The sequence below is a fragment of the Gekko japonicus genome, unplaced genomic scaffold (genome assembly GCF_001447785.1).
Source record: "Gekko japonicus isolate JY-2015 unplaced genomic scaffold, Gekko_japonicus_V1.1 scaffold4975, whole genome shotgun sequence".
In the NCBI taxonomy this organism is placed as follows: domain Eukaryota; kingdom Metazoa; phylum Chordata; class Lepidosauria; order Squamata; family Gekkonidae; genus Gekko; species Gekko japonicus.
The window spans coordinates 3,748-31,276 of NW_015163237.1; the positions used below are offsets into that span (position 1 = coordinate 3,748).

The 27,529-nt window shown below is 44.5% G+C and overlaps 1 protein-coding gene across 1 annotated transcript in view; it reads right to left on the minus strand.

Annotated features, from left to right (window-relative positions):
• Positions 1 to 7,168: 7,168 nt before the first annotated feature.
• Positions 7,169 to 27,529, minus strand: part of LOC107106982 (tripartite motif-containing protein 7-like) — a 55,055-nt gene continuing 34,694 nt past the window's right edge. Inside the window, exons 4-6 of the mRNA XM_015407197.1 lie at positions 21,012 to 21,034; positions 13,714 to 13,832; positions 7,169 to 7,686 (exon numbers count right to left, since the gene is read on the minus strand). Of these exons, the coding sequence (XP_015262683.1) occupies positions 7,169 to 7,686; positions 13,714 to 13,832; positions 21,012 to 21,034 (660 nt within the window). The remainder of the gene's footprint in view (positions 7,687 to 13,713; positions 13,833 to 21,011; positions 21,035 to 27,529) is intronic.

The following is a 27,529-nucleotide window of genomic DNA, read 5'->3' on the forward strand; positions in this document are numbered from 1 at the left end:
CATCAATGATGTTGCTGTAGATTTGGACTTGCCAAAAAATTTGATAAAATTGCATTCTGTATTTCATTTCAGCCTCCTGAAAAGAGATTTGGGTTCCAGCCCCTGGCGTCCATTGAAACCCCCTCCTATCATGATTGAGGGCGAGGAGCATTATGAGATATCTAAGATTCTGGACTCTAAGATCAAATGGGGAAAGTTGATGTATTTGGTTGAGTGGGTGGATTTCGGACCCCAGCACCTCGAATGGGTGGAAGTAGGGGATATTCGGGCCCCTGGACTGTTAAGACAGTTCCATCGCGACTTCCCAGACAAACCGGGAGACCTCCCGGAATAACCGGGAGACCTCCCGGAATAACCGGGAGACCTCCCGGAATGGTCGGGAGAAGCTGATTTTAGAGAGGGCAGTATGTCAGCTATGCTGCCATGAAGGTTGGGGAGCTCGGTCTGTGTCTGGTTAATTGCTACTGCATTCCTTTCTGTGCTTTTTCTGCTTTGCGCTGAAATGCTTATCTATACAGATGTGCAGGGCTCACACATTTTTGTCTTAGCTCAGGAAGGACAGCTCTAGAGCAAACTAATTTATGCAGAAGCCAAATCACTCACAACTTTAATGCCAGTAGCTCACAAAGTAGAATTTTTGCTCATGAGACTCCACAGCTTTAGAGGGAGCATTGGTTAGAGGAAGAACTGGAGAATTTGCATCTTTCATTATCATTGCCCCTACAACTGTTCTGCAAACTGGTTAACTGATAATCCACTTTTAGCTCTATACTTTGGCAGCTGTTGCATGGAATAGGTAATAAAAGTGTAAATCCAGAGTCTTGTTTACTTATTTAATTCATTTGTGCCTCACCTTTCTCTCTAATGGGGACCCAAAGTGGCTTGCATCAGTCTTGTTTCCTCCATGTTATCCTTGCAAAAATCCTGCAAAGTAGGTAGGGCTGAGAGTGTGTGACTGGCCCAAGGTCACCCGGTAAGCTTCCATGGCACAAGTAGAGATTTGAACTTGGTCTCCCAGATACTAGTCCAACACACTCTTAACGACTACACCACACTGGCTCTCACACTGTTCGAACGTTCTAGACTCCCAAACTTTGCAGGTGTGTTCCAGACTTGGTTAGTCTTCCTATCTGGGCAGGTAGAGATTCAAGAGGGAATTAGATAAGCATATGGAGCAGAAGTCCATCAGTGGCTATTAGCCAGCAGCCATGAAATTAAAAGACACCTGCTCCTTGGGAGGAAAGCGATGGCGAACCTAAACAGCATGATAAAAAGTAGAGACATCACCCTGCCAACAAAAGTCCGCATGGTCAAAGGAATGGTATTCCCAGTAGTCATGTATGGCTGCGAGAGTTGGACTATAAGGAAGGCTGAGCGCCGAAGAATAGATTCTTTTGAACTAAGGTGCTGGAGAAGACTCTTGAGAGTCCCTTGGACTGCAAGAAGATCAAATCAGTTGATCCTAAAAGAAATCAACCCTGACTGTTCCCTGGAAGGCCTGATAATGAAACTGAAGCTCAAATACTTTGGCCACCAAATGAGAAGGGAGCACTCACTGGAGAAGACTATGATGCTGGGAAAGATTGAAGGTCAAAGAAGATGGGGATGGCAAAGGATGAGATGGTTAGACAGTGTCATAGATGCAACGAACATGAAATTGAGCAAACTTCAGAGGATGGTGGAAGACCGGAAGGCCTGGCGAGATCTTGTCCATGGGGTCGTGAAGAGTCGGACTCGACTGCGACTGAACAACAAAAATAGATAGGAACTCTCGGTCTGGGGCAAGTGGTGCTCTGTATTCTTGGTGCCAGGGGGGGCAAGAGTGGGAGTGCTTCTAGTGTCCTGGCCCCACTGCTGGGCCTCCTGATGGCACCTGGTATTTTTGGTCACTGTGTGACAGAGTGTTGGACTGGATGGGCCACTGGCCTGGTCCAACATTGGCTTCTCTTATGTTATGTTATGTTCTCCCATGATGCTGCTGTGGTCACACAGAGATCCACTCTTCAGCCCACCCAAAAGGAGTGTCCAGTCTCTGCCCCTGACAGCTCCTTGTCCCCTAGTGGGAGGATGGCTCACAAGCCAGATACAGAATCATGTACAAAGAAATGCGATATGTATATTTCATGATGTACTGCAGTCAAGAGGTGAAAGACGACATACATGGTTTCGGTATCTTCAAGTCAGGCATGCTGCCTTTGGTTAGAAATGATCAAAATTAGAACTCATATCCAGATTACGGTAGTCAGGTCCTGCCTGGCCACCGGGAGGGGACAGGGGTTACGGTTGCCAGATCCAGGTTGGAAAACTGGAGATTTGGGGATAGAGCTTGGGGAGGACAGGGGCCTCAATAGGGTTCAGTGACCTGAAATCTACCTTCCAAAAGATCCATTTTCTCCAGGGGCGCTGAATATCTCTGTAGACTAGAAATGAGCTGTAATTCCAGTTTATCTCCACACAAAATGCAAAAATTAAAAAAAAAAACTTGGGTGTGGTCCTAGATGCCTCCTTGTCAATGGAGGCACAGGTCACAAATGTAACTAGACTGGCATTTCCCCATCTATGCCAGGCTAGATTGCTAGCTCCCTACTTGTCTCGCCAAGACCTAGCCACAGGGATCCATGCGGCAGTCACCTCTAGGCTGGATTACTGTAACTCGCTCTACACAGGGCTACCCTTAAGCCTAATCCGGAAAATGCAGTTGGTGCCGAATGCAGTGCTGTGAGTTCTCCCGGATACACTTTTGAGAGTACATATTCAACCGGTGCTCCAACAGCTGCACTGGCTCCAAATTGAGTACCAGATCAGGTTTAAGGTTTTGGTGTTGACATTCAAAAGGTCTGGGACCAGCTTATCTACGGGACCGCCTTTCCCAAAATGTCCTTCAAAGAGCACTACGCTCAGCTAAATGACAACCAGCTAGTGGTCTCCGGCCCCAAAACCATCTGGCTGTCCGTGATCAGGGACAGGGCATTTTCAGCCCTGGCCCCTACCTGGTGGTACTCTCTGTCTAGTGAGGCCCTGGGCCCTGCAAGATTTGAAATGGTTTCGCAGGACCTTTAAGACAGAGATGCTCCGCCAGGTGCATGGGCAGGGATAGTGAAAATAAAGAGCACTGTCCTTCCTCGTGTGGTTCTGTTCCCTCTCACCTACCTCAGTGGTAACCACCTGCAATGCTTTGATCTGATTTTATTGAGCACTATTGTAGATGGAATGATTATTTTAATATTGTAAAGTTATGGTTTTAATTATTTATTATGGTGTACCCCACCCCGAGCCCTGCTGTGCAGGTAAGGGAGGGTTAGAAATTGAACATATAAATAAGTAAATTTTCAATCCCTTTCCTAACAGAGAGTTTTTCATGGCTGCAGCTCAATGGGTTGACACTTTAATTGAGCTGTCCACTACAACCCCAAGATCTTTTCCTCTCTGTCTTAGCAAGTTCAGACCCCATTAGCCTATACTTGAAGTTGGGATTTCTTTTGTCCCAGTGTGCATCACCTTACACTTACCAACGCTGAACTTCATTTGCCATGCTGTCACCCACTCACCCAGTTTGCGGAGGTCCTCTTGGAGCTCTTCACAGTCAGCCTTGGTTTCCACCGTCCTGAATAATTTTGTGTCATCTGCCATTGGCCACTACACTACCAACCTCTACTTCCAGATCATTTATGAATAAATAAAATAGTACCAGCTCCAATACTGATCCTTGTGGGACCCCACTGTAATGTCTAGACAAGGCAACAGTTATCACACTGTGCTTCGATACAGTCAACACAATATATTCAAGAATTGTAACACTGATGCTAAGTCTCACAGAGCTGCTTAGGGGGTTGGTGGATAGAGCTGATGTGGGTGGAACAGGGAAGATCCAGAGGTAGCTTTCCATGTGGGTGCCTGCACAGCTTTGCCACAACCTTTTCCAAAACATAACAGCAAAGCAAGTTAGGGAAAATTCAATGCCCGCGATCTCCACCCGCGAGAGCGTCCTGAAGGAGTAAGCCTCCCGAATGAAAACGCCACTCCTCCCCCCCGCCCCCTAGTCCGTGATTGATGGAGGACCGAGAACCCCGGTGGGGCAAGTTGGGCGAGCGCAACCGTCTCGCCCTCCCGTACCCAGGTCTCGGTCATGCTCTTGCCCTCTGTCCCACTAGAACAGCACCCTCAGGATCTCTGTTTTCGGTGGGCATAGAAAATAATATTTGGGTTAACTCCTATTGGAAGTGATTGTGTTTGGCATCCTAATTACAGCTAGTTGTGTTGATCAGTTTTGCAATCACTTCCATCCATTTCAATGGGAAGCACATTTCTGGATCGAATTGTATCTCCAACTGTAACGAAATTCTTACAGGTTCTTGTCAAAATTTGTTTATTTAAGGGTGAATAGCTGGTCAAGGACAAAGCCACAGATTGTTGGAGTGTGACTCCTCGTGACCCTTAACTGACCCACCAGCCACAGACCAAGGGACTGAGTCTCCAGCCTTCCTGGGTCTAATTCAAGAAGTCAGCCTTGCGAGGTGGGACACTTGCAAGTTGAGTTCCAAAACAGTGACTCTGGCAGCTGTAGCCAACAAGGGCTAAAGTACTGGATTCAGATGGAAACCCAAGAACACCACAAAATATAATTAATAAGGTTTATTAAAGGAATAATACAGAGATATACAATATAATAGGAGTGAACAACAAGCATAACATAATAAAAGTTAAATATCTAACCTAAGCACTTTTACAAACATTGGTTCTCCAAGTCGAGATGTGCCATGACCAGATAGAGTACAAGCAAAGTTTCAAAATCCAAGGCAGGGGTTCCAGCCAGGGAGGCCCACCTAGTCTAGAATCAAGAGGTGACTCCAAGCAAATGTAATCCCTGCAAAGGGCACAAAACAGAAAGAAAGAACTTCCTTTATTCTAAATGACCTGCATTGGCATGATTCTAGTTGACCAATCAAATGTGTTGCTAAGCAGGTGACCGTAACCAATCAAGTATGTTGCTAACAGGGGTTCTAACCAAGTAAGGGTGTTGCCCGCATGAGGCCAGGTACTCTGCAGCTGTACAGGGCCCAATTAAGCAAGTTACCTTCTCCCACTGGGGAGGGAGGGGTCCTTGCGGTAACGAGACAGAATATGTTGGCGAAGCTCCCTCCCTGGGCTCTTGGCCTTGAAACCTCTCGGCCCAGTGACTTTGTTGATTCCTCTCTTTCCTTCTCTTGTGCTCTGAAGCTGTGGGCAGTATGACCTCGAGTTCTCAGAACGAGGGGCTTGAAGGATTTCTGCAGGCCTGAAGTTTGAATCAACGTTTCTGAAAAAATAAGAGGCTGGTAGGCAAGCTAGTCTCTTTGGTGATTAGAAGTCTTTATTTTCTCAAGAAAGAGTGGGATATAGAAAGGAAAAGGGGATAGGGGGAAATATGTATTCATCAGAAATTATCAGATATACAACAAGTAAAATCAGCTGTATTAGTAAAAATATGTTTCAAACATAGAGGCAGAAAATAAAACATCATTATTACAATGTTCCGAAAAGAGTTTTCTCTTTAAAAGAATAGACAATTTCCTAATATTAGCAATAGTCTATTAACAATAAAAAAGTTTACATCTTTAACGATTAAACAAATTTAATTGTTTAAACAAATAAACAGTTAAACAAACCATCCTTAAAACCTGCATATGATTTTAATTATTTGTCAGAAGAAGAGATTGGATTTATACCCTGCCCTTCACTACCCAAAGGAGTCTCAGAGCAGCTTACAAACTCCTTTCCATTCCCCTCCCCACAACAGACACCCTGTGAGGTAGGCAGGGCTGAGAGAGCTCTGACAGAAACTGCTCTTTTTCAAGAACATCTGTGCCAGAACTATGGCTTGCCCAAGGTCATCCAGCAGGTGCAAGCGGAGGAATGGGGAATCAAAGCCGGTTCTCCCAGATTAGAGTCCGCACACTTAACCACTACACCAAACTGGCTCCAAGTCTCATTCTTACTAAGTATTTAAATGCTAGTGGAGTACTAAATAAGAGATTAAAGCTAAAATTAATATCTTCATCACCTTTAATATAATATTTAGATAAATTCAAGAATCAGACTGAACTATTCCCATAATATGAGTAGTAAGCTTGCCATTTTTTCTAAAATTCTTTCAGTGGTCTTCTTTTTATATAGCTGGTTAGTTTTGCCATTGTTGCATATTCAGCTAGTTTTTCTTCCCGGATCTGTATTGTAGAACATTCATCTGTCATCTGTCATCTGTCTTCCATTTCAAGGGGATGGGGATTTATATTTAGCAGAAAGAACAAGGGGACCCAAACTGGCATGCAGATATATAATCCCTGCCTGTTCTAGGTTCATTCCTCGATTGGGGTGTTCTAATTGAGGGGCAGACCCCAAGTCTGGTGATCAGCTCTACTTTATTAGTGATTTCAGCAAGAACAAGACTGAGACTGCAGAGCCTCAGCCCTGTTTAAATATCATGCAATTGCCACACGCAAACACGCCCCACTCCCAACGATAGGCTATTTACATAAGATTACTTCTTGGCAGGGCTCTTTTTGTAGAAAAAGCCCAGTACCCAACAGCAGGAACTCATTAGCATATTAGGCCATACCCCTGACAGCACAGCTCATTTGCATATTAGGCCAGAAGTGTAGTCATCCAACCACACCCACCTTTTGGTTCTTATTCTGTTTACCTTGTTGTCAAAACCCAGGGCTTTTTTTTTTGGAGCACGTACTCCTTTGCATGTTAGGCCACACCCCCTAATTGTAGCCAATCATAATGAGTTTCTGCTGTTGGGTGTGGCCTATTATGTTAATGAGTTCCTGCTGGGCATGGCGAACTTGGGAGCCAGCCAGAACTCCGTTCCTGTGTGTTCCTGCCCCAAAATAACCCTGCTTCTTGGTTGGTTACTTCCAGAGTCCTGGTGGGCTATTGTTCTCTGCTCCAAGCTCAGCCAGTCTCTGGTAGAACAGTCCTGAAAGGTTTCAGTCCTAATACATAATAGGGGTCTCCCTCAAATAGAGGGATCAGCTTCTTTCTCCTCAAGGGGAAGCTGAAAAAGCTGCCCAAAATTACCCATCTACAGTTTAAATATCCCCTGACGTGGGTGGCCTCAGGCTAGCTTGATCTCATCACATCTCAGAAGCTGAGCAGGGTTGGCCCTGGTTAGTATTTGACTACTTTAACGGCAGACTCTGAGGTAGCCTTTACCGTACACAGCAAAGAAGGGATTGAGGGTCTCTCCAGAGAAGGAGCCTTCAGAGAACCTGTAGAGAAGGGCTGCTCTGTCAGCGTCAAAAAAGGCCACCTGCCCTCCCTCGTAGTTGAGAGAGACTCGGATCCTCTTGAGCTCTCCACACGGGGTCAGGGGAGGGTTATTGCCCATTATGAAAGCCTTGTACCGGCCCTTATTCCACCCCATAGCCCATATCCCTTGCTCAGGACTAAAGGAGAACTTTTCCTTCCTCCTCACAGAATTTCTGGCCACCCCCACGGCCCAGCCTTCCTCACTTCCCACAGTGACTTCCCAGAAATGGCAGCCTGATGTGAATCCCTCACTGCCCAGCACACAGGAATAAGAGTAAACATCCTCAGGGTGTTCAGGCAGGTCTTGAGCTTTAGTTTGGCATGTAATGCTTCTCCGATCTTCAGACAGGATAAGTTCGGTATAAGCTGCGATTGGATCCAGAGTCATATTTGCTGTTAGGGAGAGATGAGGAGACAGAAGGGAAGGAAAATCAGCCAGATAGATTAATTCACTTCTTGAGGCTCAGTCAAACATGCATAAGTTCCGCTCTCTTTTTAAAGCAGTAGGCTTGCTCATTCCTCCAAACACTGTATATGAAGTTTAGTATTTTGAAGGCCACGGGAGAAAGGGAGGCAGGAGAGTTCAGCGGAAATAAAATGTACACTCTCAGAGGTACTTTTCTTCCCGTATTCCAAGACTTGATTGGGAAGTTGAGCTCAGTTGATGTATTTGTACAATTTTTGTGTGTGTGTTGCCGGGAAATAAGTGAACAGGGTTTATCTAGAAAGCAGTGGGAAAAGATAACTTTTGGGTTATGCTAGGAAAGGAAGCAGCAGATTGTGCTGCAACAGAATGGAGGGTATCTATTCTGGAGCATTGCAAGAGGTGTGTGATCAGTGCTCAGTTTCTGAAGAGGAATACATGCTATCGTTCTGTAAGACCTGAGGTTTATTAATGTGGTGTGGAAGTCTCAGTTTTCCTCTGAAACCCCAAAGCACATAATTCATTGCAACAGAAGAACTAGAAGAAAGCAATTTCACTGGCTTTCCCCCATTTTTTGGCCAGGTATGCTTCATCCTTATCTCTGATAGCCAACCAAAATGGCATGCAAAGTCTTGAGGGTGGCCAGTTTTGTGGGGAGAGGTGAGACGAGGAGGGCAAGCTGGAGCCAGTGTCAGGATGGGAAAGTCAGTTATAGGAGTGACGGCCTCCAGGTGGGGCTGTCTGTGTGCAAGACCCCTAATCTTAAACAGCTCACCGGTGGGGGCGGGGATCCCTTGATTTTTGGGGCTCCAACCAGATGCTGGCCAGCTGGCCAGTGGGGAGAAGTCCTGGCCCCGACAGTTCTCTGCAGCCCCGCTTGAAAAGACCGGACGCCGTGCACGCCTCCCCCACAAGCCACTTTTTTAAAGTGGCAACCGTGCACGCCTGCCCTGCAAATTGCAAGTTCGTTGTTTGCAGGGCAGGTGTGCACGGCACCCGCTTTCCCCCAACCATTTAAGGGGAAGGATCCCTTTAAATGGTTGGGGGAAACGGTGTGTGCGTGTGTGCTGCGCTGCGCCCATGACGCGATGACGTCACTCTGCATGAGGCCATCATGTTGGGGACGGCCCCTCCCCCTCCAGGAATACCTCCCCAATCCCTCCACCGGAGAGAAGATGGGACCTGGCAACCCAACCTCACCAACAATAATACAGCATCTAACTTGAACACGGACAGGGATACCAGAGCTTGCAATCAACCCAGATGCCAACCTTGCTGCCACATACACCCGGACAACACGATCACTTGACCTAACAGCATCGGCTACACCATCTCAGGCTCATTCACTTGCTCATCTTCTAACACTGTATATGCCATTAAATGCCAACAATGCCCTTCAGTTCTCCACATAGGCCAAACAGGTCAAACCCTATGCCAAAGAATCAAGAATCACAAGACTGAAAAACCTGTTGTAGGAGAATGCTTCAGCCTTCCAGGACATTCAGCGTGGGACCTTAAAGTAGCTGTTTTATTACAAAGGGATTTCAGAAACAGACTAGAATGGCGGATTGCTGTTAAAAGTTATTACCACACTCAGGACAATGGACCGTCCAGGGCTTAACAGAGATATTGGTTTCTTATCTCACTACACATGCTAGCATCATTCAGTTCTTGCATCTGTTTGTAAACTCCTTATTATGCTGTATTCTTATTTGCTGCTATTCACAGGTCTTACCAAATTGCCTTTTCCAGTCTTAGCTTATATTTACTGCTCAGCCTTTCCTGGTAACACCTTCCCCACCTCTGCCTATATGTAATGGTTGGTGACTTCTATTTCACTGTATCTGAAGAACTCATACCTGGAATAAAACTTTGTTGGCCTTAAAGGTGCCACTGGAGTCAAACTTTGCTCTGCTGCTTCAGACCAGCACAGCTATTCCCATTAACCAATTTATGATTCTCATATTCATAGAGCAGTTTCAGGAGGTAGCTGTGTTGGTCTGCAGTAAAATAGTTAGATCTGAATCCAGAAGTACTTTAGAGACCAACAAGATTTTGCAGGTGTAAGCTTTCAAGAGTTTGACAAAGAGAGCTCTGACTCTTGAAAGCTGATTCCCCAAAATAATCTGGATATGAATCTAGATGTTTACTGGATGAAAATCCTCAACATCAATGACACACAAAAAGAAAACCTCCTGACAAGTCCCTCTCCTTGTGAATGTTGTTCTCCATAGGTCTTCAAAATTTACCTCTTCGCATTAGATGCCCAGAAACGAGAGAATCTGGGGAAGAAAAAGGAACAGGGATTAACCAACCATCAAACCATTGTGTTTATATCTTGTCACAAGACCAGCAATTCCAAAATCGCTGAAACAAATCTGGGTGGGAGTGGGGCTCCCCCATCCAGTTTTGCTTACGAATACCTACATTTCTCTTATCATTCCCAGTTACTGCTTCTGTAGTATTTAGAAAACAAAGACACACAATTTGTGATTTGGAAAGCTAACATTTGGCTTCAGCACAACTTTGTAGTTCAAGTCTGGGGTTTTATAGTTCAATCCAGTGCCATTTAAGCCAAAGAAAGGTTTGGAATTCACCGGGTGTGGGCGCTACAGAGGGATAATGCCTAGACTCTAATCCCAAAAACCCTCAAGCAACAGGAGTTATTCATTGGAGCCAAAGGGACAACTTTGACAGGTCCCTTTTGGTACAATCGTATAGCAAAGGCAGTACACAGAAGGAAGGAACCTGTAAGCATCTTCCAGTAAAACATCACCATCAGCACCCTGGTTTTGGTACAGTAATTATGACATGGTCGACCATCAGTTACTGATCCACTGCCTCATTGACACTGGAGTCCAGGGGCCTGCCTTGCAATGGCTTGCCTCCTTCCTTCAGGGTCGGGAGCAAAGGGTGGCACTAGGGGAGCAGCTATTCTGAAGGCATCCACTGATCTGTAGAGTGCCCCAAGGGGCGGTGCTTTCCCTGATGTTATTTTACATCTATATGTGCTCCCTTGCCCAGATTGCCCAGAGGCATGGGCTGGGATGTCACCAGTATGTGGATGACACCCAGCTCTATCTGCTGTTGAGTAACCAATCCACACCAGAAGATCTGGACCGGGCGTTACAAGCTGTGGTTGGCTGTCTTAGACTGAGCCGATTGAAATTGAATCCAACGAAGACGGAGGTCCTGTGCCTGAGCTGAGGTGGCCCGAGGAGAGGGAACCCACTCCTGACTTTCGATGGGGCTCAGTTGGTGCCAGCATCGGAGGTTAGGAGCTTGGGAGTGCTCCTGGATGCCTCCTTAACAATGGAGGCCCAGGTAGCAGCCACTGCCAAGTCAGCCTTTTATCATCTTCGGCTGATTAGGCAGTTGCTTCCCTTCCTCTAATGCAATGACTTGGCAACAGTGATTCATGTGATGGTCACCTCGAGACTAGACTACTGTAATGCTCTCTACATGGGGCTGCCGTTGTCCCAAATCTAGAAGCTTCAGCTAGTACACTATGCAGGAACACATCCAGCCTGTGCTGAAAGCACTGCACTGGCTGCTAATAGCATACTGAATTAACTTCAAGTTGCTGGTTCTTACTTTTAAAGCCCTTTAAAGTCAGGGTCTGGCATACCTAAGGTACCTCCTCTCCCCACATGTTCCCCAGAGATCACTGCAATCAGGGTCCCAAAATCGACTGGCCCTCCCAGGCCCCAAAGACACCAGGCTGGCTATAACCAGGGCCAGGGCCTTTTCAGTGGTGGCTCCATACTGGTGGAATGAGCTCCCAGAAGAGATCAGGGTCCTGCGGGACCTTTTACAGTTCCGTAGGGCCTGCAAGACAGAGCTCTTCCATCAGGCCTTCTATCAAGGAGCTGCATCTAACACCTGAAAAGTGAGCCCTGTGCCTGGCTCTACGATCAACATAGGGTTGCCAAATCAACTTACGTCTGCCGGCGAGGGACTTTGTGCTGGCTCCCGGCAGCATGCACGTCACAGGGAAATGACGTCATGATGCCGGGGACACTGGGGGCGGGGCACAACCATTTGAGGGGAAAACAGAGTGTGCCTGGCGTCACGACGTCACTTTCCTGTGACGTGCACGCGGGGGTGGGGTTTCCCCCGGGGGCCGATTTTCGCGGGGGCGGAAATTGGATCTCCAAAGCGGGGGGAAATCCACCCCTCATGGGGATTTGGCAGCCCTAGATCAACAGCCTGTGCTCACCACATAAATAAATCAATCAAGATGAGTTGGCCTGAACTCATGACCGTTATTGGCACCTGAAGTAATACGATTAGTATTAGACCTACTGCTCTAGCATTTATCAGACCACTATTCTAGCACCTTATGATAATGGTGACAAGTGGACTGTTTTATTATTGTTTTATGACTGGTTTTAATTGTTATTTATGAGCAGAGTTTTATGTAAGCCGCCCTGAGCCTGCTTCGGCGGGGAGGGCGGGGTGTAAATTGAATAAATAAATAAACTTGCTCTACGAATGTTCCCAAAATGTCCCAACCAGTGTTCCCTCTAAGCTGAGTTGTTGTTCCTCTAAGCTGAGTTGTTGTTCCACAGGAAGTGGTGGCGGCTACAAGTATGGACGACTTCAAAAGGGAATTAGATAAGCATATGGAGCAGAGGTCCATCAGTGGCTATTAGCCACAAGGTATAGATAGGGACTCTGGGGCAAGTGATGCTCTGTCTTCTTGGTGCTGGGGGGGGCAACAGTGGGAGGGCTTCTAGTGTCCTGGCCCCACTGATGGACCTCCTGATGGCACCTGGTATTTCTGGCCACTGTGTGACAACTGGATGGGCCTTTGGCCTGATCCAACATTGGCGTCTCTTATGTTCTTATGTTGTGAGCTAGCTCACAGTTTTTTAGCCTCTGGCTCACACATTTCTGTCTTCGCTCAGAACGGAGGGCTCCAGAGCAAACTAATTTACTCAGTGGCCAAATCACTGGCTCACAACTTTAATGCCAGTAGCTCACAAAGTGGAATTTTTGCTCACAAGACTTCACGGCTTAGACCCATGGTTTGCTTTTCTAAATTTGACACTTACATGAGAGAAGCCCTGCTCCTGGAGTGTACATCCATTTTCTGGGCTAACAGGATGGTCAGGGGCTGTCGGACCACAGAGGGAGCCAAGCCATTGTCGTGTAAATCGAAGCACGGTTTAAGAAATCCTCACACCAATTTCAACTTTCATATCAAGTAAAGGGTTAAAGTAATTGAGCTCTGATTATGCATTAAGAACAGCTACAGAACTTGGCTGCCGGATTCACTGAACACTGCCCAGTTGTGTTAAGTGCAAAAATGGGACATCAGTTTACATTATAACCAGTGCTCCCTCTAAGCTGTGGAGCCTTGTGAGCAAAAATTCTACTTTGTGAGCGACTGGCATTAAAGTTGTGTGCAAGCGATTTGGCTGCTGCATTAATTAGTGTGCTCTGGAGCAATGCTCCCTCTAAGCTGTGGAGTCTTGTGAGCTTTTAGGAAAACAAATTCAGCTTTGTGAGCCACTAGCACTAAAGCTGTGAGCGAGCGATTTGGCTAATGCATAAATTAGTTTGCTCTGGAGTCATCCTTCCTGAGCTAAGACAAAAGTGTGTGAGCTGGAGGCTAAAAGACTGCAAGCTAGCTCACGCTAATCCATCTTAGAGGGAGCATTGATTTATGACTCCAAACTGCAATAGGAAAGTTGGGCAAATATGTATCGGATCATTAACACCTTTATCAGCCTCACTAATCAGGTTCCCTCATCCTCTTTTGGAAACTTCTTTCTTTCCCAGCCTCCCTCTTAAACACTGCGGTACCCAAGGTACGGAGATAAAAAAATGAAGGTAATTTTTAAACATTCTAGATTCCAAGACCAATTTGAGAACACTGGACTAAAATTGCCTTCTCAGCTGGCATTCTTCAGTGATCCAGAACCTGCTATTTGCATTTCTGAACTGATGTAAATATCCTGAATGACATCCTTGCAGCCATTCACTCTCACTTTGGAATTTCTTTGTGACGCTCTCCAGCAAGTGGTTGATCTCCCAGCAACTCCAGAGCCTCCATTTCAGCCCAGGAGGAAAAGCCCCTGGATTCGCAAACGTCTCCTTCTTCTGATACCTAGAGAGGAAAGCTTTAATGGATCATTCATTCAAACCAAAACTCCTGAGAGGAGCAAAAGAACAAAATGGAAAAACGTGCAGAAGTGTATCCCTTGCTTTAAAAACCTTTCGAAGTCACTATAGGGCTATTTCTGCACTCACATCTTACCGCAGAGAAACTGAATTTGGATTTGTTTGCCCCGCCTTCTGAACATGTTTTCTCCCCCTCCAGTCCCCCCCCACATTTTTGATCAATTAACGTGGACTCATCCAGTGTTCCCTCTAAGCCGAGTTAGTGTGAACTAGCTCACAGTTTTTTAGCCTCCGGCTCACAGAATTTTTTGTCTTAGCTCAGGAAAGTACGGCTCTGTCCAGAACAAACTCATTTACGCAGCAGCCAAATCGCTCGCTCACAACTTTAATGCCAGTCGCTCACAAAGTACAATTTTTGCTCACAGGACTCCACAGCTTAGAGGGCGCATTGGACGCATCCCTCGTGGTGTGTGGGTGTGCGTGTCCCCCAGAGGTTTTTTAAAATGTATGCAGGATTGGATGGAGCACTCGGTGGCCTGCAGGGATGGGTGAGCAGCCAGTGCAACGACCACCCAGCGGCTGCCTTTCTCCCTTGACGCCTTCCGTCCACCCTTCGCATATCCTCCATAGGGCACCTCCTTAAAGTAGTCTATAGTAATGGTTTGTTTCACAACCTACCCAAGATTATCAATCAATTTTAATGCTAGACTTTTAAAGGGCTTGTAAAAAAATTACAACTGGTAACCCTCTCAGTAGTGGACCAGAAGTAAGAAGGAGGAAGGCACAGGGTGTGAGGAACAGTAAACCACAATCCTTGTGGTGATGAAGACAGGAAAAGAAGAAGAAGAAGAAGAAGAAGAAGAAGAAGAAGAAGAAGAGATTGGATTTATACCCCGCCCTTCACAACCCAAAGGTGTCTCAGAGCGGCTTACAAACTCCTTTCCCTTCCCCTCCCCACAATAGACACCCTGTGAGGTAGGTGGGGCTCAGAGAGCTCTGTCAGATACTGCTCTTTTTAAAGAACAGCTCTTATCAGAACTATGGCTTGCCCAAGGTCATCCAGCCAGGTGCAAGTGGAGGAGTGGGGAATCAAACCCGGTTTTCCCAGATTAGAGTCCGCGCACTTAACCACTACACCAAACTGGTGGATATGGGGGTTGAATGGAATCTTGGGGTTGTACCTATACCCTGTTTCCCCGCCTTTGCACCTCAGTCCTGACAAAGCATTTGGCCCATAGCATCTCATATCTCTCAATAAAACATTCACTGAAGGAAGTGTGTGAAGAGAGTGATTTGACTGAGAACCTGACAAGTGGAAATCCTTTTTTGTTTGTATTGGGGATGCTTCAGTTTGCTTCCTCTACAACTCCTTTTTAAAGCAATACCAGCAGGGAACAAGCTCTATAGCAAGTCTCAGTATGGTAAACTCAAAACTAGCCTGCTTGCAAAGAAATGGGAAGCCCTTCCCCTGTCGCCCGGCAACCTGCACTGAGTGAGAGGCATGTTTGAGGATGGCCAGTCACAAACTAGAGTACGATTGTGGTGGCAAGTGTGGAGGATTGGATGGAGCACTCGATGGCCTTCAGGGATGTGTGAGCAGCCAGTGCAACGACCACCCAGTGGCTGCCTTTCTCCCTTGATGCCTTCCGTCCACCCTTCGCATATCCTCCATAGGGCACCTCTTTAAAGTAGTCCATAGTAATGGTTTGTTTCACAACCTACCCAAGATTATCAATCAATTTTAATGCTAGACTTTTAAAGGGCTTGTAAAAAAAATTACAACTGGTAACCCTCTCAGTAGTGGACCAGAAGTAAGAAGGAGGAAGGCACAGGGTGCGAGGAACAGTAAACCACAATCCTTGTGGTGATGAAGACAGGAAAAGAAGAAGAAGAAGAAGAGATTGGATTTATACCCCGCTCTTTACTACCCAAAGGTGTCTCAGAGCAGCTTACAACTCCTTTCCCTTCCCCTCCCCACAACAGACACCCTGTGAGGTAGGTGGGGCTGAGAGAGCTCTTGACTGAAACTGCTCTTTTTCATGAACAGCTGTGCCAGAGTTATGGCTTGCCCAAGGTCATCCAGCCAGGTGCAAGTGGAGGAGTGGGGAATCAAATCCGGTTCTCCCAGATTAGAGTCCGCGCACTTAACTACTACACCAAACTGGCTCTCAGAAAAGGGGTGGAAACAGGGGTGGGAATTGGGTGGGGATGCAGTATCCATGGAATAATGCATGCATCATAAATTCCTTCAACTTAAAAAGCGAGGCAAGACAACAGTCCGCAGCAAAAACGGCTCCAGAAAACATGGTGATAGAGTGAGCTGAAAGCTGATTGTGCAAGAAGGAATGCAGAAGCAACAACAAAAAAAGCCATTGGAGATGTGAGGTGAAAGTGGGAGGAGATGCAGAACATAATATAAAAGGTGACAGAAAAGCGAGGAGACGGTGGAGGAAATGATGGGTGCAGAAATAGCCTAAGTTGGCTGTGTCTTAATGGCACTTTCCACCAGCACCAAGGAAACGGACAGGTGGAAGCATAGATGAGCCACAGGCAGGAGAAGATAGCAAGCCACCTCTCTGAAAATGTCCAAGCCCCACTAGGGGTTTCCAGAAGTCAACCATGACTTCCAGGCACGCACACACACACACACACACACACACACACACACACACACACACACACACTACTCAGCCCCCCCCACCAAAAAAAAAAAGGAATGCAGAGAGCGACAGAAGTGTTGTGGAAGGGAAATCTGCCTGGCTACTTGTTTGTTTATATTTTAAACATCTTTTCCCCCACCCAACATAGGGTCCCCAAGGCAACAATCAATCAGAAATATTAAAACAAGTTTTATAAGAAGATCATTGTTTGAGACTTGGATGAGATACAAAAGGTTCTTTTTTGAAGACAGACCATTATGGATTGTACCGGCTGAAGTAATTAAACCATATTCAAGACATAAGGGCGAGGACTGGTTAACTTATAGAGATATTATGAAAGTAGATGGGAAAAATTGTGTGATAAAAGCTAGAGAAGAGCTAGACTTTGAATATGATTGGTTAAATTATAGACAGATATATGATTTGTTTATGACTGACAAAAAAGGTTTGGTTTTAGAGAGAAAAATAACGAAATGGAATGTGTGTGGGCAGAAAAAGGGAAAAAATGATATCAAAAATATATAAAGTTTTGTTAAAATGGTATACGGAAGACGAAACGGTAAAAGAGCAAATGATAAAATGGGCTATAAATATGAATAAAGAAATATCTATGTCATCTTGGGAATGTTTATGGAAAAAGTCAATGAAAATTTCTACTTGTAATAATTTGAAGGAAAATAGTTATAAAATGATGTATAGATAGTACATGACGCCAAAACAATAGCTAATATGAATGAGAATATGTCAAATAAGTGTTGGAAATGTAAAAAACATGAGGGCTCTTTTTACCATATGTGGTGGACTTGTGGCAAAGCTGCGGACTTCTGGACAGAAGTCCATACTGAAATGCAAAAGATTTTGAAATCTACTTTTAAAAAAGAACCAGAAATATTACTGTTAGGACTTAAGATGGAAGAACTTACTTTGCTTTGATAGTTATTAAGAACAGAAAATAATAGATTGAAAAGATGGTTATAATGATATAATGTTATCTGAAGAATTGATAATGAGGAGGTTATAAATGATAGCAATTTGAGAATTAATTTGTATGTGGGGTGGGAGCATTGCGGGAGGCCAAGTGAAGGGGGGTAGGAGAATGAGAAAAGGATATATGTTGAAAGAAAAGTTGTATTTTTTGAATATGTAGTTATATCCGAATAATAATTTTTTTTAAAAAAAGAAATATTAAAACAAGCTTTCAAAAGAAAAACAATTAAAGAAAACATAGAAACACAGAAACAGGAAAAAGAATTCAGTGAGAGAACCAGGGGTCATTTGGGGGGGGGACACGGGGGGACGCCATCCCCCCGGGTGAGGTGCGGGAGGGCGGGGCCTGGAGCTCCCTGCTGGTGCCCGCTGGAGGTGGGGAGGACACACTTCCGGTGATGTCAGGGGGTGTGGCATATGCTAATGAGTTATGCTAATGAGTCCCCCTAGCTCTTTTTCTACGAAATGACCCCTGGAGAGAACTATAAACAATACAGCAAAGTTCTTCACAGGCAGGTGGAACACAATAAGGGAATGGGAGAGATGAATCTTCCTGGGAAGGAGATTCCATAATTTTGGTGCCACGACTGAGAAGGCCCTCAGGACATTCTTGAGTGTCTCCTCCTCACATGACCACAGTGATGAAAGAAGAAACACAATAGGGTACAATTGTACTAACAGTGTCCCCACCATCACTTTACTTCAGGGGCTTGCCACTTGTGGACATCTGCAGAAACACTGATCTGACATTGTTGCAGTTTCATATATTTCTTTTGAATTGCTCTGAGCATATGCACCTAATACTTTGTATGGACTTCTCTGCCTCTTGGACCCCAGACATGCCCCTTTTATTGTCCCTACCACCCCCAAGAGATTGTATTAGGTTAGCAGTGCAGTCCTAAAGCAGAGGGACATACGTGGAAGTCAGTGGGCAGAGTAGGGGGAACTCTGCTAAGGGCTGCACAGTAATGGGCTGTTTCAGGTCAGCCAAGAATTCTCCTTCTGAATGTCGTCTCTGCTGGTGTGTGAGAGAGGGAAAGGATTCCACCTCCCCTTTGTGCCTTCTGTTTAGTAGGGTTACATTACAGTGTCCAAAATGTCACAGTAATAACTCAGAATGTATTTCAAAGCCAGTGAACAAATTGTAAAAAAAAAGAAGTCTATTCTACACACATACAAATAAGCTAATAAATATATTTAGGAGGTGAAACAGCAGAACACAAAAATCAAAAGGTGAGTGTAGTTTCTTGCTACTTAAAATGTACAAACGTTTTGATGTCTCCTTCCTTGGAGACAGATCTTCTTTCCCATAGCACATTCCAGACTTGAGAAAAGATTGTCAGGGCTTGTTTCTTTCTGCCCATGTTTCAAGGGGTCTCTCAGAAGCAGGGAGACCCTTCTCTGTTTCAGTCCAAAAGTGGGGTACTCATTTACATTTCTGAATTCTGATCAAGGAAGGTATGAAAAATAAACTACTTCCCCTGGATCAGATGGCCAGTCAGGCGTGACATCTTTATGTTGGAAACACCACCACCCCCAATCTGGAATGCTAATGTGCTTTGCCCTTCTTCAGTATAATGAAGTTTGGGGTTCAGCTAAAGATTCAAAAACTACTTGGATAGATTTCAGAAGAAGAGGATGAGGATGAGGATGGATTTATACCCCGCCCTTCACTACCCAAAGGAGTCTGAGAGGGGCTTACAAACTCCTTTCCCTCCCCCTCCCCACAACAGACACCCTGTGAGCAATGTTCCCTCTAAGCTGTGGAGTCTTGTGAGCAAAAATTTTACTTTGTGAGCTACTGGAATTAAAGTTGTGAGCTAGCAATTTGGCTGCTGCATAAATTATTTTGCTCTGGAGCCATCCTTCCTGAGTGAAGACTAAAATGTGTGAGCCAGGGGCTAAAAAACTGTGAGCTAGCTCACACTAACTCAGCTTAGAGGGAACACCTGCCTGTGAGATAGGTGGGGCTGAGAGAGCTCTGACAGAAACTGCTCTTTTTCAAGAACAGCTGTACCAGAACTATGGCTTGCCCAAGATCATCCAGCAGGTGCAAGTGGGGGAGTGGGGAATCAAACCCGGTTCTCCCAGCTTAGAGTCCGCGCACTTAACCACTACACCAAACTGGCGGATATGGGGATATTCCAGAGCAAATGTTATGCCACATGCCTTCCTTCTTTAGCCAGGAGGAGGAGACGCTCAGGGTTGCAACTTCCCATAACAGCAAAACAAACTGGTTAAGAGAAATGTAGTGTCAGGAATCCAACACATCCCCAGCTCTTTCTCCCTTGGGAGTATCTTTGGAGGTGCTCAGTGGCCCAGGGCCTCTGTGATGGACAGTCATCAGGGTGCTGCTCATTAGAAAGAACCTTCTGGCTAATCTGCATGCCAACCAAGTCCTTTAGCAAGAGTAGCCAAGGAAAGAAGGGGCAGTGCTCAGGCCATGAGAATGGAGGGAGGGGTACTAATAAAACTGAGTGCCCCAATCTCCTGCTAATTAGCTGGGTGGGGGAAACTGAGGAAGAGCTAGATGGACCAGTGCTCCCTCTAAGCTGTGGAGTCTTGTGAGCAAAAATTCTACTTTGTGAGCAACTGGCATTAAAGTTGTGAGCGAGTGGTTTGGCTACTGCACGAATTAGTGTGCTCTGGAGTCATTCTTTCTGAGCTAAGACAAAAAAGTGTGAGCTGGAGGTTAAAAAACTGTGAGCTAGCTCACACTAACTCACCTTAGAGGGAACATTGAGTGATGGACCAATCCGGCAGGGCTCTTTTTGTGGCAGGTACTCATTTGCATATTAAGCGACACACCCCTAATGTAGCCAATCCTCCAAGAGCTTACGGTAGAGTCTTCTTATGTTCTTACTTTATCCTGCTGGAATGCTGGCACCAAGCTCACAGAAGCTGTGGTCTGAATTTTGTCCCTCCTCTTCCTGCAGGTGTTTAAAGACTGGGCAGAGCCTGAGGCATGAACCCCTGGGACCTGTGACAGTCAGCTAGGTGGATTCAGACCAACCCAGATTTGTTGTGCCTTTTTACATTTGTCTAGTTGTTTTTGTGACTTGGAATTTTCTTTTCTTTTGGGTTAAGCCACTTTGGGTCCCTTTGGGGAGGAATGCAGCCTAAAAATACTTGAATAAATAAATTCCCATGTGAAACATTAAAGGATCCATAGCCCTACGTGCTGTCTCCTGGAGCTTGATGGTAGGGATGCCAACCTCCAGGCGGGACCAGGGGAACCCCCAGAATTACAGCTCACCTGAAGGCTACAGAGATCAGTTCCCCCGGAGAAAATGGATGCCTTGGGGGGTGGACTCTAAGGCACTGCACCCCACTGAGGTCCCTGTCCTCCCCAGGATCCACCTCCAACTCTCCAGGAGTGTTCCTACCTGGAGCTGAGAATCCTACCCCCCCTTCTCCCTGCCAGTGGCCAGAGGGGACTCTACCAGAGGGCCACATACCTCTCATACTATCCAGACCTTTTCCATCCCCCAGAAGGGAAATGAGTGAGATCTACTTACCTCTGCAAAGTGCTTCTGACATCCTGGAGGGAAGAGAAAGAAAACTCAATGCCTGCCATGGACCATACCAGCACTACAGCTACATAGACGTTTTTCGCTGCACCAGGTTTGGAACATTCATATTATGTCACCCCCCAGTTGGCCTCCTTGTCAGACCTTCTATGTCCTCAGTCCATTCCTTCTCAAACCTGGTTTGGTGTGATCTTTCCAGAAACAACACACTCCAAGCATGTTAGTACACCACCTTGACAAGAAGGGGTGCGTTTCTGCAAATGCCTCTCACATTGGTGCCATTTTCCTTCTGTCCACCCCTTGAGGCCACCATTTCCCCAAAGGGCCAGTTTTAATTTGGTAATTGCTGTCAATGTATAGTTCGTCCGTCCGTCCGTCCCTTCCTTCCTTGGCCCTTTTTGTTGCAGTGACATAAGTGAAATATGGGGGTAGGAAATGTTTCAACAGTGGCCTCACAAAGTCTTGGTTGCCTGTGTGGCATTAAGTTCTAGAGCAGGAGTCCCCAACCCTAGGTTGTGATAAGGTAGAAAGCTGTTACTGAGTGTAGATCAGAATGATCTAGTGTATAAGTCATGGCTGTCATACTGAGTGGTTAATGATCTTACATCCAGGTGTTAAACTGCCAGGTGCTACTCTTTGTCCTAGTTAAGAGCAATGTTCCCTCTAAGCTGTGGAGTCTTGTGAGCAAAAATTCTACTTTGTGAGCTACTGGAATTAAAGTTGTAAGCAGGCGATCTGGCTATTGCATAAATTAGTTTGCTCTGGAGCCCTCCTTCCTGAGCGAAGACAAGAATGTGTGAGCCGGAGGCTAAAAAACTGTGAGCTAGCTCACACTAACTCAGCTTAGAGGGAACACTGGTTAAGAGTAGGTGATTAGTCTGCCCTGTTAGTGATTGGATGGGATCTGTATATATACTGTAAACTTGATAAGCTGGGTTGGGAGACTTGGCTCTCTCCAACCGAGGTATGTTATGCAACAGTCTGTATATTCTCTGTGTAAATATTCACCATTATCACACTATAAACTTTCTGCACTTTCACTGCCAGTCGGTCTCCAGGCTTCTTATTTACTGCACCCAATAGACTTTGGCCTGGGCTCAACCTTCTTTTCCCTCCAGTGCATTTCGTCAATTTCACACCATTTGTCCCGCAGCCAGCTTTTGGCCCGGAGCTTCCCCCGATTGCTCCGTATCAGTTAAGGCACATAAGAAACCTTCCCTGGGGGTAAAGACTCTACTGAATCCTGAAAGGAATTACTTCCACTGCAGCGTTCGCGATTTAAGACTTCTGGCTAATTTTTAACAGAGAAAAAGACATTTGCTTTATGAAATTAAAACGGCTATGGAAACCGTGCTTGGCTAATGAGCAAATTTCACTAGAACGATAGACTATAAGATTGTGGAACTGGCAGATTTGATTTTAAACTATTACAAGGAAATGCAGTGGCGTTTCTAACTACACTTAAAGACTTGGCTACATTGGCAAACTGTGATCGTACACAATCACTACAAGTTTTGTGGGAAAACTTTGAAGACCATCTGGTACAAGTGTTGACAAAAATCCTTCAGCAACCTCTTGAAAAAACCTTGTGAAGATACGATGAAGAGCAGAATATCCCATTGATGTCACTCAAAAAACAGGACCTCAGACATGATGTTTTTCTGATGGAATCGTGTGTACCAAATAGAGAGATAACAAGCTCTTACATTGACCAAACAAATCTCTCAAATCCTCCATTTTCAGAGAAGACTAAGGAGAATGTAATTTTCCCAGAAGACAAAACAGAACTAACAGTTCTTTTATTTCCTTTCCAAATTAATCATAGAGAAGGGAAGATCAATTTTACCTTTAAAAATAAAAGGAATAAGAGCACGGTAGTGAAAAAAATGTACAGAAAAAGCAGAAAAAGATCAAATACTATAAGTAAATTTTATATGTAATAATTGTTTGATTGGCTCCACTCTACACTGATCTATGACCACTGATTTAATTGATTTACAGTAACATAAAATATAAAGCACAAAATAACTTGAAAGCTGCACAGTAATGTGACTCTGTGTAATAGACTGTTTTCTCTGCCTTGTACAATACCAATATAAAAATGTGTTTTAAGTTTCAATACTAGCAATATGGAATGTAACACCATGAAAAAAGACCCTAAAGATGGTTATAAGTAAATATTATAAGCAATGAGTCTAACAGGTTCTAATTTACCTTGATTTAATAATAGTACAATGTAAATATGATGGAAGTCTTATAGTAAGGTGATCTAAACTTTTTTATTAATAACATTAATTATTATAGCTTGAAAGGGAAGAATTGTATGGATTAGATGAGAATTTTTAGGCAGGAAATGACTTCTTTCTTTCTTTCTTTCTTTCTTTCTTTCTTTCTTTCTTTCTTTCTTTCTTTCTTTCTTTCTTTCTTTCTTTCTTCCCTTTCCTTCTTCCCTTTCCTTCTTTCTTCCCTTTCCTTCTTTGTGGTTAAAAAGATTGAAAAATAGCATGGTGTGACCAATCTATACCTAACAGTAAGACTATATAGTATAGGGAGCAAGATAAGATAACTATAAATATAGATAATTATACAGTTTGTAAAGGATGGTAAGATATAATATTTTAATTCAGAATAAGAACATTTTAAGTAGAAATTGTGGGTTTTTCTGGATACATGTTTGTGGAGGAAGAAATATCATGATAACATAGAATGTTGCCAGACACTATAAGTAAGCAGAAAAAGGAATTTTGTAAGCAAAACGATGTTATGTATGAGACATTGACATGGATTTCCTTAAAAATGTATTGCTCTCACTATTTTATTTTATTTTTGAAAACTTAATAAAAAATATATTAACACAAATATAATTCCCAACATGCCTCCTCTGTGCGGATATCTAAATCCGCACATCGAGGGCACTTGGGGGGCAGGGAGATTTTCCTGCACATTTGGGGCAATCCCCAGATGTGTAGAAAAATCTAAACACTGTAAAAAAGATAGGGGGGATATTAAAATTTCCCCAAAGTAAAAGAGTATTCCCTGCGCCTGCGCCTGCGCAGGGAACGCTCTGAGAATGGCTTTGCTGCCGCCACCACCAGAAAAGGGGAGGGGGCAGGAGAAGACTTGGATGGCTGGTGGCTGTAAGCCGCTCAGCCCTCTCCACCACCCAGGGGGGGGGAGGGAGAAAGTTTGGCAGGCCGAGTTCAGGCCTCACCACCAGTGCTGGGGGGGGAGGGAGAAGGCTTGGAGAGGTGTGGGCCTCACCATGGGTGCTGGGGACGGGGGGGGCAGGGGAGAAGGTTCACCTGCAGCTGCTTCCTTCTCCTCCCATGGAGCTTATTCTCCCCCTGTGAGTATCACGGGTCCCTCTTCTTGTATATATCTAATAGTCAAGGTGCCCCCCTACAGAGGCACCTAGAGGACAAAGAGATATTCCTGCACATTTGGGGCAATCCCCAGATGTGCAGAAAAATCTAAAAAGTTGAAAAAAGTATACGGGGGATATTTAAATCCCCCCAAAAGTACAAGAGCGTTCCCTGCACATGCACAGAGAATGCCCCGGCAACTGTCCCACCACTGCTCATCTGTAGTCTGGAGATGAGCAGTAATTCCAGGCATCCCCAGGTCCCACCTGGTGACCATAAACTGCTGCCAGGCCTACGGTTCATGTTAAAGAGTTGATATGTTTCCCCACTGGTGGACCTCCTGATGGCACTGGTATTTCTGGCCACTGTGGGATACAGAGTGTTGGACTGGATGGGCCTTTGGCCTGATCCAACATTGGCATCTCTTATGTTCTTATGTTCTTACTGTGCAATAAAGTAATTAAAGAGATACTCCTGACTGGCTGCTATTTTTCTGTGGTTTTGTGTTCCCCCCTGGAGGGGCTAGGAAAAGGATCACAAACCCTTTTGTGTTTCCAACAATTTTGGGGACTCATCCGGGATCTTCTGAATTGTCACCAACCCACCAGCAAATGGTCATCGGAAGGTGCACCCTTGCAGAGTTCTGCAGTCTGATTGAAACTCCGTTGGCTGAGCTGGAGAACGATCGGAAACCCGAGACCATTATTATAGCAGTCAGTTTGCGGCTATCAAGGCAGGCAGGGGGCCTGCCAAGCGAAAGTCAAGCTCGCACCTGGTTGTGGAACTGAGATGTCTAATTAAACTAAGGTAAGACCATGGCAATGGGAAATTGGAGTTCCAAGGCAAAAGGGGCTAAAGAGGAAGTCAGACGGACTCCTCAGGTTTCCCCAGACAGGAGTAATTAATGAAGAAAGGTGTTGTATAGTCTTATTGTTGCTTTTGCTAATTCTTGCCCCTCTGTTTTGGTACTTGGAATTACATGGACAAATACTGGCAATGGGTGTTAAAGAATCCAACACTACTGACTCCTACTGATAGTTGGGAACTGTTAACAAGGGGTTTCTGTTAAGAATAAGGCGGGATGGTTCACACAGATTAATAGATTTCCAATTTGCTCACATGATATATATGATAGGTTTAGTAATAAGCTTTGTGGACAGTTTGATAAATCATTTTTGGGACAGATGTGGATGAGTATGGCTTGTCAATGGTATTTGAACTCCTCTGTGACAGCAAAATGGTCCTTAGGAGTAGAAGGGGTGGAGAAAACATGCTCCCACTTCTCAGTATTGGGATACCACAGTCTCCACAGAATGGTATGAAACAGATAAATATGTATTAGGAAATGATACAATTGGGAAGGGATATGGGTTTAGACCAGAATATAATTTACAAATCAAATGGCCAGGAGCATACTTTATATGTGAGGAACATGCGTTTAAGAACTTACCCGTGGGATGGTTTGGAAGATGTGGAGTGGCTTATTTAATACCAAAGATAGAGGTAAGAAAACAGATAAATTCTAGTGGACCTACTAATTTAGGCAGTTTCCTACATAGAGGACTCGGGGGGAGAAAGAGAAGGGTTCCAAACCCTTTGACAGAAAGGAGTTCGGGTTTCCATGTGTTTACCTGATGGTTTCTTCCCTGGATAGGAGCCAGTGAGCTGGAAAAAGTTATAGTGAACATTTCAGAGGAACTGGAAAAGGGGTTTGAGGACACCCTGCAAGCTATACTGGAGTTAAAAGAAGAGGTAGACTCTTTGGCCCAGGTAGTCTTGCAGAATAGAAGAGCCTTAGATATTCTTGCTGCTCAGAGAAGAGGAGTGTATGCTGTTTCTATGTGGATCATGGTGGGAAAGTGATAAATGAAACAAACCAAGTAAAAGAAACAGTGGCAGTCTTTCATAAAGTAACAGAAGATCATGTTAATTGGTGGGAAATCAACCTACCCTAGTTGGTTACAATGGTTAAAGGGGAAAGGGGATCTGGCATTGGTTAATAATAGGGATAATAGTTTTCTTAGGAGTAACAATGATTTTGGTAGGATGCGATTGCTGTGTACAATGTTTGCTGTTCCTAATGCAATGTTTTCAAGGTATAATCCCAAACCATGCAAGGAAGGAATAGCAGATACAGTTAATGTTAATGGATTTGGAAAGTGCTTCCGCTCAGGTAAAAATAAAAGAGTAGGGATTGAGGGAAGCAAAATAGTTGTTGGACACAATGCTGTATGCGGCTAGGCTATCTATAGCATCTTGCTGGAAAGATATCTCCCCCCCCTAACATTCAAACTTGGTACAAGAAGCTGTGGAATCAGTTCATTATGGAAAGCATCACTGATAAAGTTAACAGAAATAAAAGGAACGTCGTACATTTTGGGTTCGAAGCTAAATGGATGCCAATTTTAGAAGCTCTATCAGACAAAAAATTTATCTCAGCATCCTGGGATAACTATGTTAAATGGTTGTGAGGATTTTTTATGGTTCAAATAAAGTATAGTAAGTAGGCTTTGGTAAAACTTGATTTGTGGGTAGTACTTTGTGTTTAATAGGGTTAGATATATCATTGAATGTCTACAGATATTCTTGAGGGCAGAAGACACTTGGTTGTATCTAAAGCAACAAACAGTACAGGCATCAATTACAAATTGAGGCTAAAATAAGTTACTTCGTTCAAAGATTTATTGAAGAATGTATCATTCTTTAAAGCTTACTTTTTTGTAATTAGTGTGTTGGCTTGAATGTATAACTGTTCTTATGACCTTTATGTATATTTTTATTGTTATATTTGTTTTATTGTTTTAATCCTACCAATAAAATGTTAATGAGAAAAATGAGCAACTGTAAATTTGTGAACTGTACAGTAACTGTAAATTTGTGAACAATGGTAGGATTATAAGTGTGCCTGAGGAATAGGGCATAGTAGCAAAAGCTAGAGATAAAGATGCGAGGGTTTGTAGAAGAATGTGGTTTGCAAGGAACAGCCTTGACTTACATAGACACTAACCAACTATGCACGCATAATTAGATCATAAATATTTAATGCCACACCTTGACTAGTAAAGTAGTTAATTGTAATGCTCATGTGATGTATGACGAGGGAGGGGGGGGTCACGTTAAAGAGTTGATATGTTTTAGGCGGTC